Consider the following 14097-nt stretch of genomic DNA (forward strand, 5'->3'; position numbering starts at 1 on the left):
AAAAAGTTCAATTTTGGTCTCATCTGACCAGAGCACCTTCTTTCACATGTTTGCTGTGTCCCCCACATGGCTTCTCGCAAACTGCAAACAGGACTTCTTATGGCTTTCTTTCACAAATGGCTTTCTTCTTGCCACTCTTCCATAAAGGCCAGATTTGTGGAGTACACAGCCAATAGTTGTCCTGTGGACAGATTCTCCCACCTGAGCTGTGGATCTCTGCAGCTCCTCCAGAGTTACCATGGGCCTCTTGGCTGCTTCTATGATTAATGCCTCCTTGCCCGGCCTGTCAGTTTAGGTGGACATATATAGAAAAAACCATTGACATTCCATATTCTATCTGAAGGATTGGCTACACCACTTACTCATTGACTAAGCTCCCGAGCGCAGGAGATTGTGTTGTGTTTAGGTGGATGGCCATGTCTTGGTAGGTTTGCAGTTGTGTCATACTCTTTCCATTTTCGGATGATGGATTGAATAGTGTTCCGTGAGATGTTCAAAGCTTGGGATATTTTTTTTTAACCTAACCCTGCTTTAAACTTCTTCACAACTTTATCCCTGACCTGTCTGGTGTGTTCCTTGGCCTTCATGATGCCGTTTGTTCACTAAGGTTCTCTAGCAAACTACTGAGGGCTTCACAGAACAGCTGTATTTATACTGAGATTAAATTACACACAGGTGGAATATATTTACCAATTAGGTGACTTCTGAAGGCAACTGATTTCACTAGATTTTAGATGGGGATATCAGAATAAAGGGGGCTGAATACAAATGCACGCCACACTTTGCACATATTTATTTGTAAAAAAAAATTGAAAACGACTTATTATTTTCATTCCACTTTACGAAAATGTGCCACTTTGTGTTGGTCTATCACATAAAATACATTTACGTTTTTGGTTGCAACATGACAAAAAGTGGAAAATTTCAAGGGGTGTGAATACTTTTTCAAGGCACTGTAGTTCTTAATGACATTGGCTGTATGTTTGGGGTCATTGTCCTACTCCAGAATACATTTGGGGCCAATCACTTGCCTCTCTAATGGTATGGCATGATGGATAAATATCTGCTTGTATTTCTCAGCATTGAAAATACCATTGATCATGACCAAATCTCCAATTTCATTTGCAGAAATGCAGCTCCAAACTTGCCAGGAACCTCCACCATGCTTCACTGTTGTCTGCAGACACTCATTATTGTACAGGTCTTCAGCCCTTCAGGAACAAACTGTCTCCTGTTACAGCCAAACATTTTACATTTTCATATCACTCATCAGTCCAGAGCACTGCTGCCTTTTTTCCGCACCCCAGTTCCTATGTTTTCCTGCATAGTTGAATCTCTTATGCCGCGTACACACGGGCGGACTTTTCGACCGGACTGCTGGTCCGACGGACTTTCCGTCGGACTTTTGAACGAACAGACTTGCCTACACACGATCAACCAAAGTCCCACAGATTCGTATGTGATGGCGTACGACCGGACTAAAATAAGGAAGTTGATAGCCAGTAGCCAACAGCTGCCCTAGCGTCGATTTTTGTCCGTCGGACTAGCATAAAGACGAGCGGATTTTTCGACCAGACCCGAGTCCGTCGGAAAGATTTGAAACCTGTTTTATTTCTAGGTCCGTTGGAATTTTAGGGGAAAAAAAGTCAGCTGGAGCCCACACACGATCGAATTGTCCAGTCACAGTCATTGTGACAGTCACACGAAATGTTACATTCTAGAGTTTAACAAGCATGCCACTTTAAGTGTATTCCCATTTTCTTAACAGCTGTTGACAACAGATACCTGCAAGGGGCATTTCTCTGGAGAGATCCCAGATCTGAGCAGATTTTCCAGCTGCAGAGACCAGTAGGGTGTCAGCTGAGGGGTGAAACTGCAAAGCCTTCACTTGTCCCCCTATCGATGCCAGCGTCCCTTTGGGATCAGCCGCATTTCCAGTTTCACTCAACTGCCACAGTTTGATCTGCAAAATAAGGCAACAAGGGTAACAAACCACAATTATATCTTAGATAACAGAGTCACTGCAAATGTACAATAAATATGAGAAAGGTACTTTTTTTAAAGCATTCCAAAGAAAACAAAAGTTAACCCCTGTAATTTGTTCATGCACTGCAAGGGTTAAATGCTCATTTTGTCTATCAGCAGAATAAGCAGAAATACCTTTGTTATTCCTTGGTCCTGCGGGTGTCCCGCAGCCTCTCTGACATCATCATAAACAATGCAAGGCCAATGACCCTGCATTGTGTGTGAGGACATTGAGTACTTCCCACATCTTGAAGCACTGTAGAGCAGATAGGAGTTACCGCTGCCAGGGAAGGTGGAATAAGGCCGTTGTTTTTCCTCAAACAAAACATGCATTTAACAAAGCAAAGGTTAACTTTTATTTTCCTAGAGTTCCACTTTAAAACGGAAACTATAGGGGTTCTTAATAAGAGAGCATGCACTGGTCTGCGTTATATAGGGATAGTGCGATACATTGTTACAACTCATGGCACTGTTTACTGTTTTTTTTTTTTTCACTCTTTTGGAATTTCATGTATTCAGCTATATGAGCTGCAGCACATTAGAATGCGCTGCGGAGTGCCATTGCATTGAGCCTGCATTGATCTGCATAGAACAAACAAGCCCTAATGATTAAGGCCCCTTTCACACGGGGTGGATCCATTTTGAGGGACTCCGCTTGCTCCACGGAAACGCTCTGCTGATCCCTGCTGAGCAGGCAGATGACAGGTCCGTCTCCGCTCACTGTACAGAGATGGACCTGTCAGAGTCCCGCTCGTCTCTATGGGGAGATGGGATGAAAATGGACCGCCTGTCAGTTTTTATCTGATCCGACCCGCTGAACGGATGGCCATTGGTCTCTTTTCATCATATTTTGTCAGATTGTGAACAGACACATATCTGCTGACATCCGTCTCCCCATAGAGGACAATGGGTGGCCTGATCGGGTCCACCTGGAAAACAGACAGGTGGACTCGATCGGTCAGATCGTGTGAAATGGGCCTAATGGTAATGGTGAATGTTGCTTATCTTATTAAATTTCAAGTGTATAAACAGATACTGTAGATTACTCTCTTCACTGCTGTACTACATATTCAAGCGGTACAGTAAAGTAGATGGGAAACTGTACTTTAAATTAAGAGATTAATATTCCCCTTTGCAAGTTTCAACGCCCTTGCTTCTGTTTATATCTACTGGCTGCCACTAGAGGGAGACCTTACAATATTGGAGCCTAACTGCTCATTACAATATATTTATTCATCTATTACAGGTACTTCTATAGCTCTGTCAATTTATGCAATGCTTTACATACTGTATATCTGATATACATTCACATCAGTCCCTGCCCTCAAGGTGCTTACAATCTAAGGTCCCTAACTCACAATTATACATACACATAATATGCCCAATTTAGACAGGATCCAATTAACCTCCCGGCATGTCTTTGAAGTGTGGGAGGAAACCAAAGTACCCGGAGGAAACCCACGCAGGCACAGGGAGAACATGCAAACTCTAAGCAGGTAGTGCCGTGGTTGGAATTTGAACCGACAACCGTAGTGCTGCTAGGAGGAAATGCTAACCATTTAGCCACTGTCAAACCCAAGAGCAAACTCTAATACATTTCATCTTACCAGTCCCTAGATGTGGTGGCTGCATTAGTTTTGCAGTTTCTGTAAGTAGGGCAGCACAGTGGTTAAGTGGTTAGCACTTCCACCAAGCAGCACTAGGGTCATTTTCAAATTCCAACCACTGCACTACCTGCATGGGGTTTGCATGTTCTCCCTGTACCTTTGTGACATCCAAAGACATGTTGGTAAAATAATTAGTTTTGGTGTCAATTGGCCCGAGTATATGTATCAATGTGAGGTAGGGATCTTAGATTGTAAGCTCCTTGAGGGCAGGGACTGATGTGAATGTACAATATATATGAAAGGTGCTGAGTAAATTGCTATATAAATGCCTGTAGTAAATAAATACAAAAAATAGCGGCTAATCTTGTGTCCCAGTAATTTCCTGGGTACTGAACAATGTTATTAACTCTCTCTGTGATCTACAAAATGCCTCGGGGGGATCGGGGGCCAGTGCATATGTAACACGTTACATCCTAAATATGGGTGCAACATGTTACAAAAGGTGAACTTATCCTTTAAGGTCGAAAACCTTCTAACTTTACAACCCCTTTAACTTAGCACACAAAGAAGGCAAGTGATGTCTGAACAGTTGAAATGTTCCTACTCACTGTTTGGTCAGCAGATCCCGTGACCAGGAGATTGTCATCGAAAGGTGAAAAGGCAAAGTCTGTCACCACATCTGAGGGAGCAGAGAGAAGAGACAGGAATACATGAAAGGAAAAACATATTAATACATTGGAGGACTGAGACATGAAACTATTTTTTTGGAAGGCAGAAAATAATATTTTTAGAAACATTTTTTTTAGAACCATTGCATCCCAAAATGTCCATATAACAAACTGATTTTCTATTCTGTCAAGTTTAGTTTCTCAGATTTTTTTTTTTTTTATTATTGGGCTTAGTTATACTTTAACTCATTTTACTTTTCTGGATGGAGTATTTTGTGTGCCATACCTCTATGTAGTTGTTGCTGAGTTGTTCAAAACTGTTGATAGGTGTTTGTATTTCATTTCAATATTGTGTTTAATACAATAATGAATTACTTGTAATCTCACAAGTAGGGGTGAGCCGAACACCCCCCTGTTCGGTTCGCACCAGAACTTGCGAACAGGCAAAAAAGTTGTTTGAACACGCGAATACCATTAAAGTCTATGGGACACGAACATGAATAATCAAAAAGTGCTAATTTTAAAGGCTAATATGCAAGTTATTGTCATAAAAAGTGTTTGGGGACCTGGGTCCTGCCCCGGGGGACATGTATCAATGCAAAAAAAAGTTTTAAAAACGGACGTTTTTTCGGGAGCAGTGATTTTAATAATGCTTAAAGTGAAACAATAAAAGTGTAATATCCCTTTAAATTTCGTACCTGGGGGGTGTCTATAGTATGCCTGTAAAGGGGCGCATGTTTCCCGTGTTTAGAACAGTCTGACAGCAAAATGACATTTCAAAGGAAAAAAAGTCATTTAAAACTACTCGCTGCTATTAATGAATTGCCGGTCTGACAATACACATAAAAGTTCATTGATAAAAACGGCATGGGAATTCCCCACAGGGGAACCCCGAACCAAAATTTTAAAAAAAAATGACATGGGGGGGGGTCCCCATAAATTCCATACCAGGCCCTTCAGGTCTGGTATGGATATTAAGGGGAACCCCGGCCAAAATTTAAAAAAAAAAAAAAAAAGGCGTGGGGTCCCCCCTTAAAATCTATACCAGACCCTTATCCGAGCACGCAACCTGGCAGGCTGCAGGAAAATAGGGGGGGGGGGAGAGAGCGCCCCCCTCCTGAACCGTACCAGGCCACATGCCCTCAACATTGGGAGGGTGCTTTGGGGTAGCCCCCCAAAACACCTTGTCCCCATGTCCCCTTGCCCGGTGGTTGTGGGGGTCTGCGGGCGGGGGGCTTATCAGAATCTGGAAGCCCCCTTTAACAAGGGGACCCCCAGATCCCGGCCCTCCCCCCTGTGTGAAATGGTAAGGGGGTACAAAAGTACCCCTACCATTTCACAAAAAAACTGTCAAAAATGTTAAAAATTACAAGAGACAGTTTTTGACAATTCCTTTATTTAAATGCTTCTTCTTTCTTCTATCTTCTTTCTTCAATCTATCTTCCTTCGGTTTCTTCCTCCATCTTCTTCTGGTTCTTCTGGTTCTTCCTCCGGTGTTCTTGTCCGGCATCTCCTCCGCGGCGTCTTCTTATCTTCTTCTCCTCGGGCTGCTCCACATCCATGATGGCATGGAGGGAAGCTCCCGCTGTGTGACGCTTCTCTCTTCATCTTTTTCTCTTCACCTTCTTCTCTTCATCTTCTTGTCTTCATCTTCTTGTCGGGCCGCATCCATGATGGCATGGAGGGAGGCTCCCGCTGTGTGACGCTACTCCTCTTCTGACGGTTCTTAAATAACGGGGGGGGCACCCGGTGACCCCGCCCCCCTCTGATGCACGGGGACTTGACGGGGACTTCCCTGTGTCACCCGTTACGTAACCCCGCCCCCTTCTGACGTCACGGGGAATGCCACAGGGTAGTCCCCGTCAAGTCCCTGTGCATGAGCCTCCCTCCATGTCATCATGGATGCGGAGCGGCCCGAAAAGAAGATGAAGACAAGAAGATGAAGAGAAGAAGATAAAGAGGAAAAGATGAAGAAAAAGATGAAGACAGAAGCGCCACACAGCGGGAGCTTCCCTCCATGCCATCATGGATACGGAGCGGCCTGAGGAGAAGAAGATAAGAAGACGCCGCGGAGGAGATGCCGGACGAGAACACCGGAGGAAGAACCAGAAGAAGAAGAAGATGGAGGAAGAAACCGAAGGAAGATAGAAGAAAGAAGATAGCAGATAGAAGAAAGAAGAAGCATTTAAATAAAGGAATTGTCAAAAACTGTCTCTTGTCATTTTTAACATGTTTGACAGTTTTTTTGGGAGGGGGGCGGGTCATGACGTAAGACGTCTGACGGGAGGGGAGGAGAAGGAGGTGTGCTGGCCGGCCAGCGTTAGCGGCCGCGTGCTTGATCAAACAAGCAGCTCTGCGGATGGGAGGTCGGGAAGACGGGATAGAGCACGGAGCGCCGCCCGCAGAGCTACGGGATCCATGGTCCGGATGAACAGCCGGAAGCTTCCGCGAGCGGCACGCAGCCCTAGGAGAGGAATGGAGGCATAGCCACTGGTTGCCTAGCTCGCGCTCCCCCGGGCCCCCGTCCTCGCTCCCCCTTGCCTTCACACCGCCCTGCTATTCGGGCAGCTGCCGGAGCGCCGCGTCTTGATGCCCCGGCATCCACTGCTGTCGGAGGTGCAGAGGGAATAGCGAAACAGCCTGTGTCTACCCACTCCTAGGCAATCGATCAGACGAATCCCCTGTCAGCTCAGAGAGGGTGGAAAGGAACCCCTAGAGCCAAGCCTGTGTAGGTAAGAGTGGAACAGCAGTCCCGCTGTAAAAGGGATGAAGACCGCTGGAAGGTATGGAAATCAAATAGGATCTTAAGAAAAGGTCCCCTTCTGATCTTTGATATACAAATACACTGGTTGATATAACTGTCTTCACATGTGCTGCATTGCTCTCCCGATATTTGTAACTACAAAGGGTGAAAGTTATCGTGAAATATAAGTGTTATCAGTCCTGGAATAATCCCCGTTGGGGGAGAAACATTTAAGATAACATACACGATTATTTATTATCTGTCTCTTTATCTCATTTACACTACCTGCTGAAACACCCTTGCATAGGCTCAATAACTAAGAACGGAAAATAATCAACAAACAAAGCGACGCCCAAGATGGGGATGGGGGGCGTACGGAAAACCCCTAAAGATAGCTCCGCAAGCGGTACCGCCTCTGGGAGTACTATTAAGCAATATATGAATCGCGGAGGCAGCCCGGGAAACCCCCGCTTAGAGACCCAAAAGTCAACCCTGACTGAAAAAAAAATGGGGGGGACTGGAAAAGTTGCACAGACCCCTGAACACTCAAGACAGGACTCCTCAGTTGATAGTATTCTAGATAATACCCGAATGGAGGAAGGCAGTCAAGATATGCAACCCCCCTCAAAAAACGAGATAATAGAAATGTTTAAATCACTCGAACTAGCAATCAAAACGGAAATAAATGTTTTAAGGATGGATCTGGGGGGTATTCTTGCTAGAGTGGAAAAAACTGAGGACATATTAGATAAACAAGAACTGGACCTCTCTGAAATAAAAGAACAACTTAAAATTATACACCAAAATCAAATAAAAATCTGTTACAGATTAGAAGATCAAGAAAACAGAAATCGCAGACAAAATCTGAGAATCAGAGGGGTCCCAGAGAGGAAGGATGAAGATTTAAAAAAGATTATGGCAGACATTTTTGGTCCTATCCTGGAACTAGGGGGTGGGGAATTCCCCAAAATCGAGCGGATTCACCGGATAGGTAGACGGGACACAAGTCGCACGGAGAGAAGCCGGGACATTATTGTGAAATTCAGGTATTTTGTAGATAAGGATAATCTATGGGCAAAACTCCGAGGAAGAACACCACTTCTATATGAAGATGCCAGGATATCAGTCTACCCTGATCTAGCCAGAGATACTCTAACCAGAAGACGCCATCTGAAGCCCCTCTTAGACCTATTAAAGGAACAAAACATTAAATACACATGGGGGTTCCCGGCCTGTCTGATAGGAAGCAGAGAAGGAAAAACAGCAAAACTGAGATTCCCAGGAGACCTGGAAAAATTCTGTGGAAAACTAGAAATTCAGGCCCCCCCACTACCGGACTGGGCCAGTGAAAAGTGGGTGGATCTGGGAATAGGTTACATATAATTATCTGGAGGTGGGGGCGGGCGGGGGGGGGGGGGGGAGGTGGGAGGTAACTTGGTAAAGCCAATAGAAGTAAATGGGAGCAAGATTGCTCCTTGGGTACCGAGCCGTGATGGCTTGCCGAGCAGCACACCAAGAGCTTCACCCTCAGAGGTGGTGACCAAGAGAGGAGCTCACATCTGGGTATTCCTCAATGGTCTATGGGTCCAATAAGGACCACGTGGGGGGAGGGGGGGTGGGAGGGGTGTGTGAGGGAGGGGGTTCTGGGAATGGGGGTCGCAATTTTTTTTTTTTTTAAGGGGGATTCTCTCCAAGGTCAAAGGAAAGATGAGGTATTTACCCATATTGAATGATAGTTAGGCCCACCTTAAAATTCATCACGTACAACGTCAGAGGTCTAAATATGAAAAGAAAGCGTAGAAATGTTCTTAATGAGCTTAAAATATTGGGCCCTGATGTAGTCTTCCTCCAGGAGACACATATCTCACAACAGTCTAAGTTAAAGCTCTTTTCGAGCGATTTTCCGCTCTGGTACCATGGAGACACCATCTCGAGTAAAACCCGAGGGGTCGCTATAGGATTCGCAAAAACAACAAGATTTGTGTTAGATGATAGAATGGTAGACCCAGAAGGTAGATTCCTCATTCTCAGAGGCAGATTAAACGAAAGGGAGTACACCCTAGCCAACATCTACGCTCCAAACCAAAACCCTATGAAATATTTTATCCAAATTTTAGAAAAAATAATAGAATTTAGGAAAGGACAACTAATCTTGATGGGAGACCTCAACTTCTGTATGGACCCAAAAATAGACAGTACGGCCCGCACACAGGAAACGAATAATGGTCAATTAAAAATGGTGAAACAAAAATTATCTTTACACCAGTTGGTGGACATATGGAGGGTGACTCACCCTTGTTTGCGTGACTATACATATTACTCTCCTGTGCATGGCTCGTACTCCCGTATAGATGTGGGGCTTATAGATCACAGGGAAATAGAGGAGGTGGTAGACGTCAAGATAGGTAATATAACCTTTTCAGACCATGCCCCTGTAGTTCTGGAAATGACAATAAGGGGGGAGATAAGACCCAGGGATCAATGGTGCATTAACGAGGAGTTAATAAGAGATGAGGAAGGTTATGCATTAGTCAGAAAGGAACTGGAAAAATACTTTACTGTTAATGATAATGGAGAAGTCTCAGGGTCTATACTCTGGGAGGCTCATAAATCATATATTAGAGGGGTCTTGATTAAGATGGGAGCCCGGAGAAAAAAGGAAAAACACGAGGCCATTCAGAACTTAACAAGGGAGGTAGACAAGCTAGAGCAGGAACACAAAAAACAAACAGGCTCGCCATCTAGCAAGATGTATAGACAGCTGACAATCAAAAGGATAGAGTTAAAAAAGGCACTGGAACTTGAATCAAAAACAACATATGGGAGGAGGATAAAAGACCAATATTGTTGGGGAAACAAACCTAGTAAGGTACTCGCTAAAATAGTAAAAAAAAAGAAAGCCAGAAACTTCATCGAGAAGATTCAGACTAAAAACGGCCGTATGGAACATTCCTCTAGAAAGATAGCTGAAACCTTCAGGGAATATTACCAAGACTTGTACTCAGTCAAAGCGCACGAGCCCAAATCTAAAAACAGGAGAGAGATTAATAATATTTATTTAAAGAACGCCAATTTACCTATAATATCAGATCTAGCGAGGGCCCATCTTGATGAGCCAATTACGGAGGAGGAAATTGGGAAAGCTCTAATAGGCGGAGCCCAAGGGAGAAGTCCGGGCCCGGATGGGTTCACATTGTTCTATTACAAAAAATTCAAAGAAATATTAATCCCTAGGCTTTGCAATTACATGAATGGACTAGGAGATAGCTACGAGATGAGCAGAGAAGCCCTTCAGGCGTCTATCACAATTATCCCAAAGGAAGGAAAGGAGAAAACACTCTGTTCCAGCTTTAGGCCAATCTCTCTGCTCAACACCGACACAAAACTATACGCGAAGGTCTTGGCAGAGAGATTAAAGGAACATATAAACCTTTTGGTCAACCCGGACCAAGTGGGGTTCGTCCCCAAAAGAGAAGGGAGGGACAACGGAGTTAAGACGCTCCTCTTGCTACAAAAGCTGAAGGAGGATGGACCCCCAGGGCTACTGCTGTCGATGGATGCCGAAAAGGCCTTCGACAGGGTAGACTGGGGGTTCATGTTTCAGACTCTGGAGGCTATGGGAATAGGACCCATAATGATTCAACGGATAAGGACATTATACCATCACCCCATGGCCTCAATAAAAGTTAACGGGTTAATGTCCCAGCCTTTTGAGATGCGGAACGGCACGAGGCAGGGTTGCCCTCTGTCGCCGTTGCTCTTTATCCTATCCCTGGAACCACTCCTTGCAACGATACGTAGAGACCCTGAGATAAAAGGTATCAAGGTAGGGGAGGATGAACACAAAATTGCAGCATTTGCAGATGACGTGCTATTATATATAACTGATCCAGTAGCCTCTCTAAAGAAATTGAATGTAGCATTGAGGAAATACGGAGATTTATCCAACTTTCAAATAAATTTGGGTAAATCGGAAATATTAAACATCAACTTGAAAAAGGCAGAAGCAGATAAGGTGAAGAGGGTATCTGGTTTTGGGTGGACCAAGCAGCTTAAGTACCTGGGAATTCAATTAACAAACTCTATAGATAAGATTTACCACATAAATTACATCCCTCTATTGGACAGTATTAGAACGGAATGCAAGAGACTCGCCAGCAAACCGCTCTCATGGATAGGGCGAATAAATGTCTTGAAAATGACACTCATCCCTAAGATAACCTACCACTTTCAGATGATCCCGGTCCCTCTGCCCCAGTTTTACCTAAGGAAATTGAACAAAATAATGATGAATTTTGTTTGGAAAAATAAAAGAGCAAGAGTCCCCTTCCAGATATTAAAACAAAGTAAAGATAACGGGGGACTGGCGGTACCAGATATACGAAATTACTACAAGGCCATAATTTTATCAAGATTAACAGATTGGGTTAAAAAAAGTAATGAAAAAGGGTGGGTGAAAATAGAGAACACAATTAGTAATGTGCACTTAGGAAATATAATCTGGAACCCTCCACATAGCAGAACTTTAGTTAAAAATACCCACGTAATCACACAGATAGTATTTAAAGTATGGGACGGGGTGTATAAAAAAGTGATTGGGAAATACAATTCCCCACTATTGTCACTTAAAGACAATGAATATTTTGCACCAGGCACTCAAAAAGTAGGAGGGAAAGAATCATTTTGGGGGATTTCACAGGTGAGAGATATAATCAAAAATGGAAAAATAATTACACTCCAACAGCTTAGACAAGATAGGGAATCACGGGGGATAGATGAATGGCGGTATCTACAACTGAAACACTTCGTAAGCAAACTACCCCAACCCATTAGATCTGGGGAGGATTTGACAGAAATGGAAAAGTTATGTGATTCAGAAAATTCGAGAAACACCATTTCCAAATTATATAAAATTCTGATGGGGGCTGAAAAGGTGGAGATACCGCCATACATAGAGAAATGGGAGAGGGACTTGGGCACAAAAAAAGATAAAAATATAATAAGCAAAATATTAAATAGGACTTTCAACTTAACACTTGATACACAGTCCGCAGAAATGAATTATAAATGTATAAGTAGAAGTTATTTAACCCCCGAAATACTAAGTAAATACCGGACCGGTTCAACAGCACTCTGCTGGAGGGGCTGTCATGGGCTGGGAACAATGGGTCACATCTGGTGGAGTTGCCCCAAAATAAAAATTTTTTGGAAGAGGACTCTTGCATTAATAAAGATTATCACTAACATAGAAGTGGCAGAGGACCCATGGGTGGTGTTATTTCATGGATGGGAAGGAGATACAAAAAAATACAAGCAGACATTGATCCCCTTCCTCTTAAACGCTGCTAAGAGACTAATACCTAGGGGATGGCAGAGGAAGGAGAGCCCTGAGACATGGGAGTGGTTTGATGCGATAGAAGAAACATATAACAATGAGGAGCTTGTAAATAAATTAGAAGAGAAAGATAACGGGACTCTGGCGGTCTGGGAACAGTGGAAACAATTTAAAAAAACTTGGAGATATGTGAAAGAATTGAAGGCCCTAGATTAATGCCAGTAGGAGTAAAATAGAGCTGACCTTGGAGAGAAGGGAGGGGGGAGGGGTTAGGGGGGATTAAAAATAATGAAGTTTAGAAATCAAGCGGGGTTATTGAGTTAGCCTAACCCCTAAGAGATGCACATTTTGTAAGTGTTTTGATTAAATTTTGGCAAAGGCTACAATGATGAGACACTGAGAGGGAGATGGTTCAGAATATGATCCTCAAAATTGATTCAATCCCCTCAAAAGGTCGACTGAAGTGGCAAAAAAAAAAAAAAAAAAAAAAAAACATGTTTGACAGTTTTTTTGTGAAATGGTAGGGGTACTTTTGTACCCCCTTACCATTTCACACAGGGGGGCGGGCCGGGATCTGGGGGTCCCCTTGTTAAAGGGGGCTTCCAGATTCTGATAAGCCCCCCGCCCGCAGACCCCCACAACCACCGGGCAAGGGTTGTGGGGATGAGGCCCTTGTCCCCATCAACATGGGGACAAGGTGTTTTGGGGGGCTACCCCAAAGCACCCTCCCAATGTTGAGGGCATGTGGCCTGGTACGGTTCAGGAGGGGGGGCGCTCTCTCGTCCCCCCCTCTTTTCCTGCGGCCTGCCAGGTTGCGTGCTCGGATAAGGGTCTGGTATGGATTCTTGGGGGGACCCCATGCCGTTTTTTTTTTTTTATTTTGGAGCGGGGTTCCCCTGAATATCCATACCAGACCTGAAGGGCCTGGTATGGAATTTGGGGGAACCCCCACGTCATTTTTTTTTTTTTTTTATTTTGGTTCGGGGTTCCCCTGTGGGGAATTCCCATGCCGTTTTTATCAATGAACTTTTATGTGTATTGTCGGACCAGCAATTCATTAATAGCCGCGAGTAGTTTTAAATGACTTTTTTTCCTTTGAAATGTCATTTTGCTGTCAGACTGTTCTAAACACGGGAAAGATGCGCCCCTTTACAGGCATACTATAGACACCCCCAGGTACGAAATTTAAAGGGACATTACACTTTTATTGTTTCACTTTAAGCATTATTAAAATCACTGCTCCCGAAAAAACGTCCGCTTTTAAAACTTTTTTTTGCATTGATCCATGTCCCCTGGGGCAGGACCCAGGTCCCCAAACGCTTTTTATGACAATAACTTGCATATAAGCCTTTAAAATTAGCACTTTTGATTTCTCCCATAGACTTTTAAAGGGCATTCGAATTTGCCGCGAACACCCCAAATTGTTCGCTGTTTGGCGAACAGCCGTTGTTCGAGTCGAACATGAGTTTGACTCGAACTCGAAGCTCATCCCTACTCACACGTATTTTGGAAGTGTTATGAGACTTCAGAATTAATGATGCCAATATGACTAAAAGGAGTAACTTTTTTCCATGCACCTATGCATACATCAATACAGCAGATAATCCAGAATACACTCCACACACAAAACACAAGGATTATACAGACCACGTAGTGAAATTATCAACTCTAGTATGTTTTTTAATGTGTTCACGACACAAAGATTCAGAAGACCATTGC

The 14097-nt window shown here is 43.8% G+C and overlaps 1 protein-coding gene across 1 annotated transcript in view; it reads right to left on the bottom strand.

Moving 5' to 3' along the window:
* CORO7 (coronin 7) overlaps positions 1-14097 on the bottom strand; it is a 317064-nt gene that overhangs the window by 263846 nt on the left and 39121 nt on the right. Inside the window, exons 4-5 of the mRNA XM_073636587.1 lie at positions 4241-4311; positions 1786-1963 (exon numbers count right to left, since the gene is read on the bottom strand). Coding sequence (XP_073492688.1) covers positions 1786-1963; positions 4241-4311 — 249 coding nt within the window. The remainder of the gene's footprint in view (positions 1-1785; positions 1964-4240; positions 4312-14097) is intronic.

The sequence above is a fragment of the Aquarana catesbeiana genome, linkage group LG06, assembly GCF_042186555.1.
Source record: "Aquarana catesbeiana isolate 2022-GZ linkage group LG06, ASM4218655v1, whole genome shotgun sequence".
Lineage (NCBI taxonomy): Eukaryota > Metazoa > Chordata > Amphibia > Anura > Ranidae > Aquarana > Aquarana catesbeiana.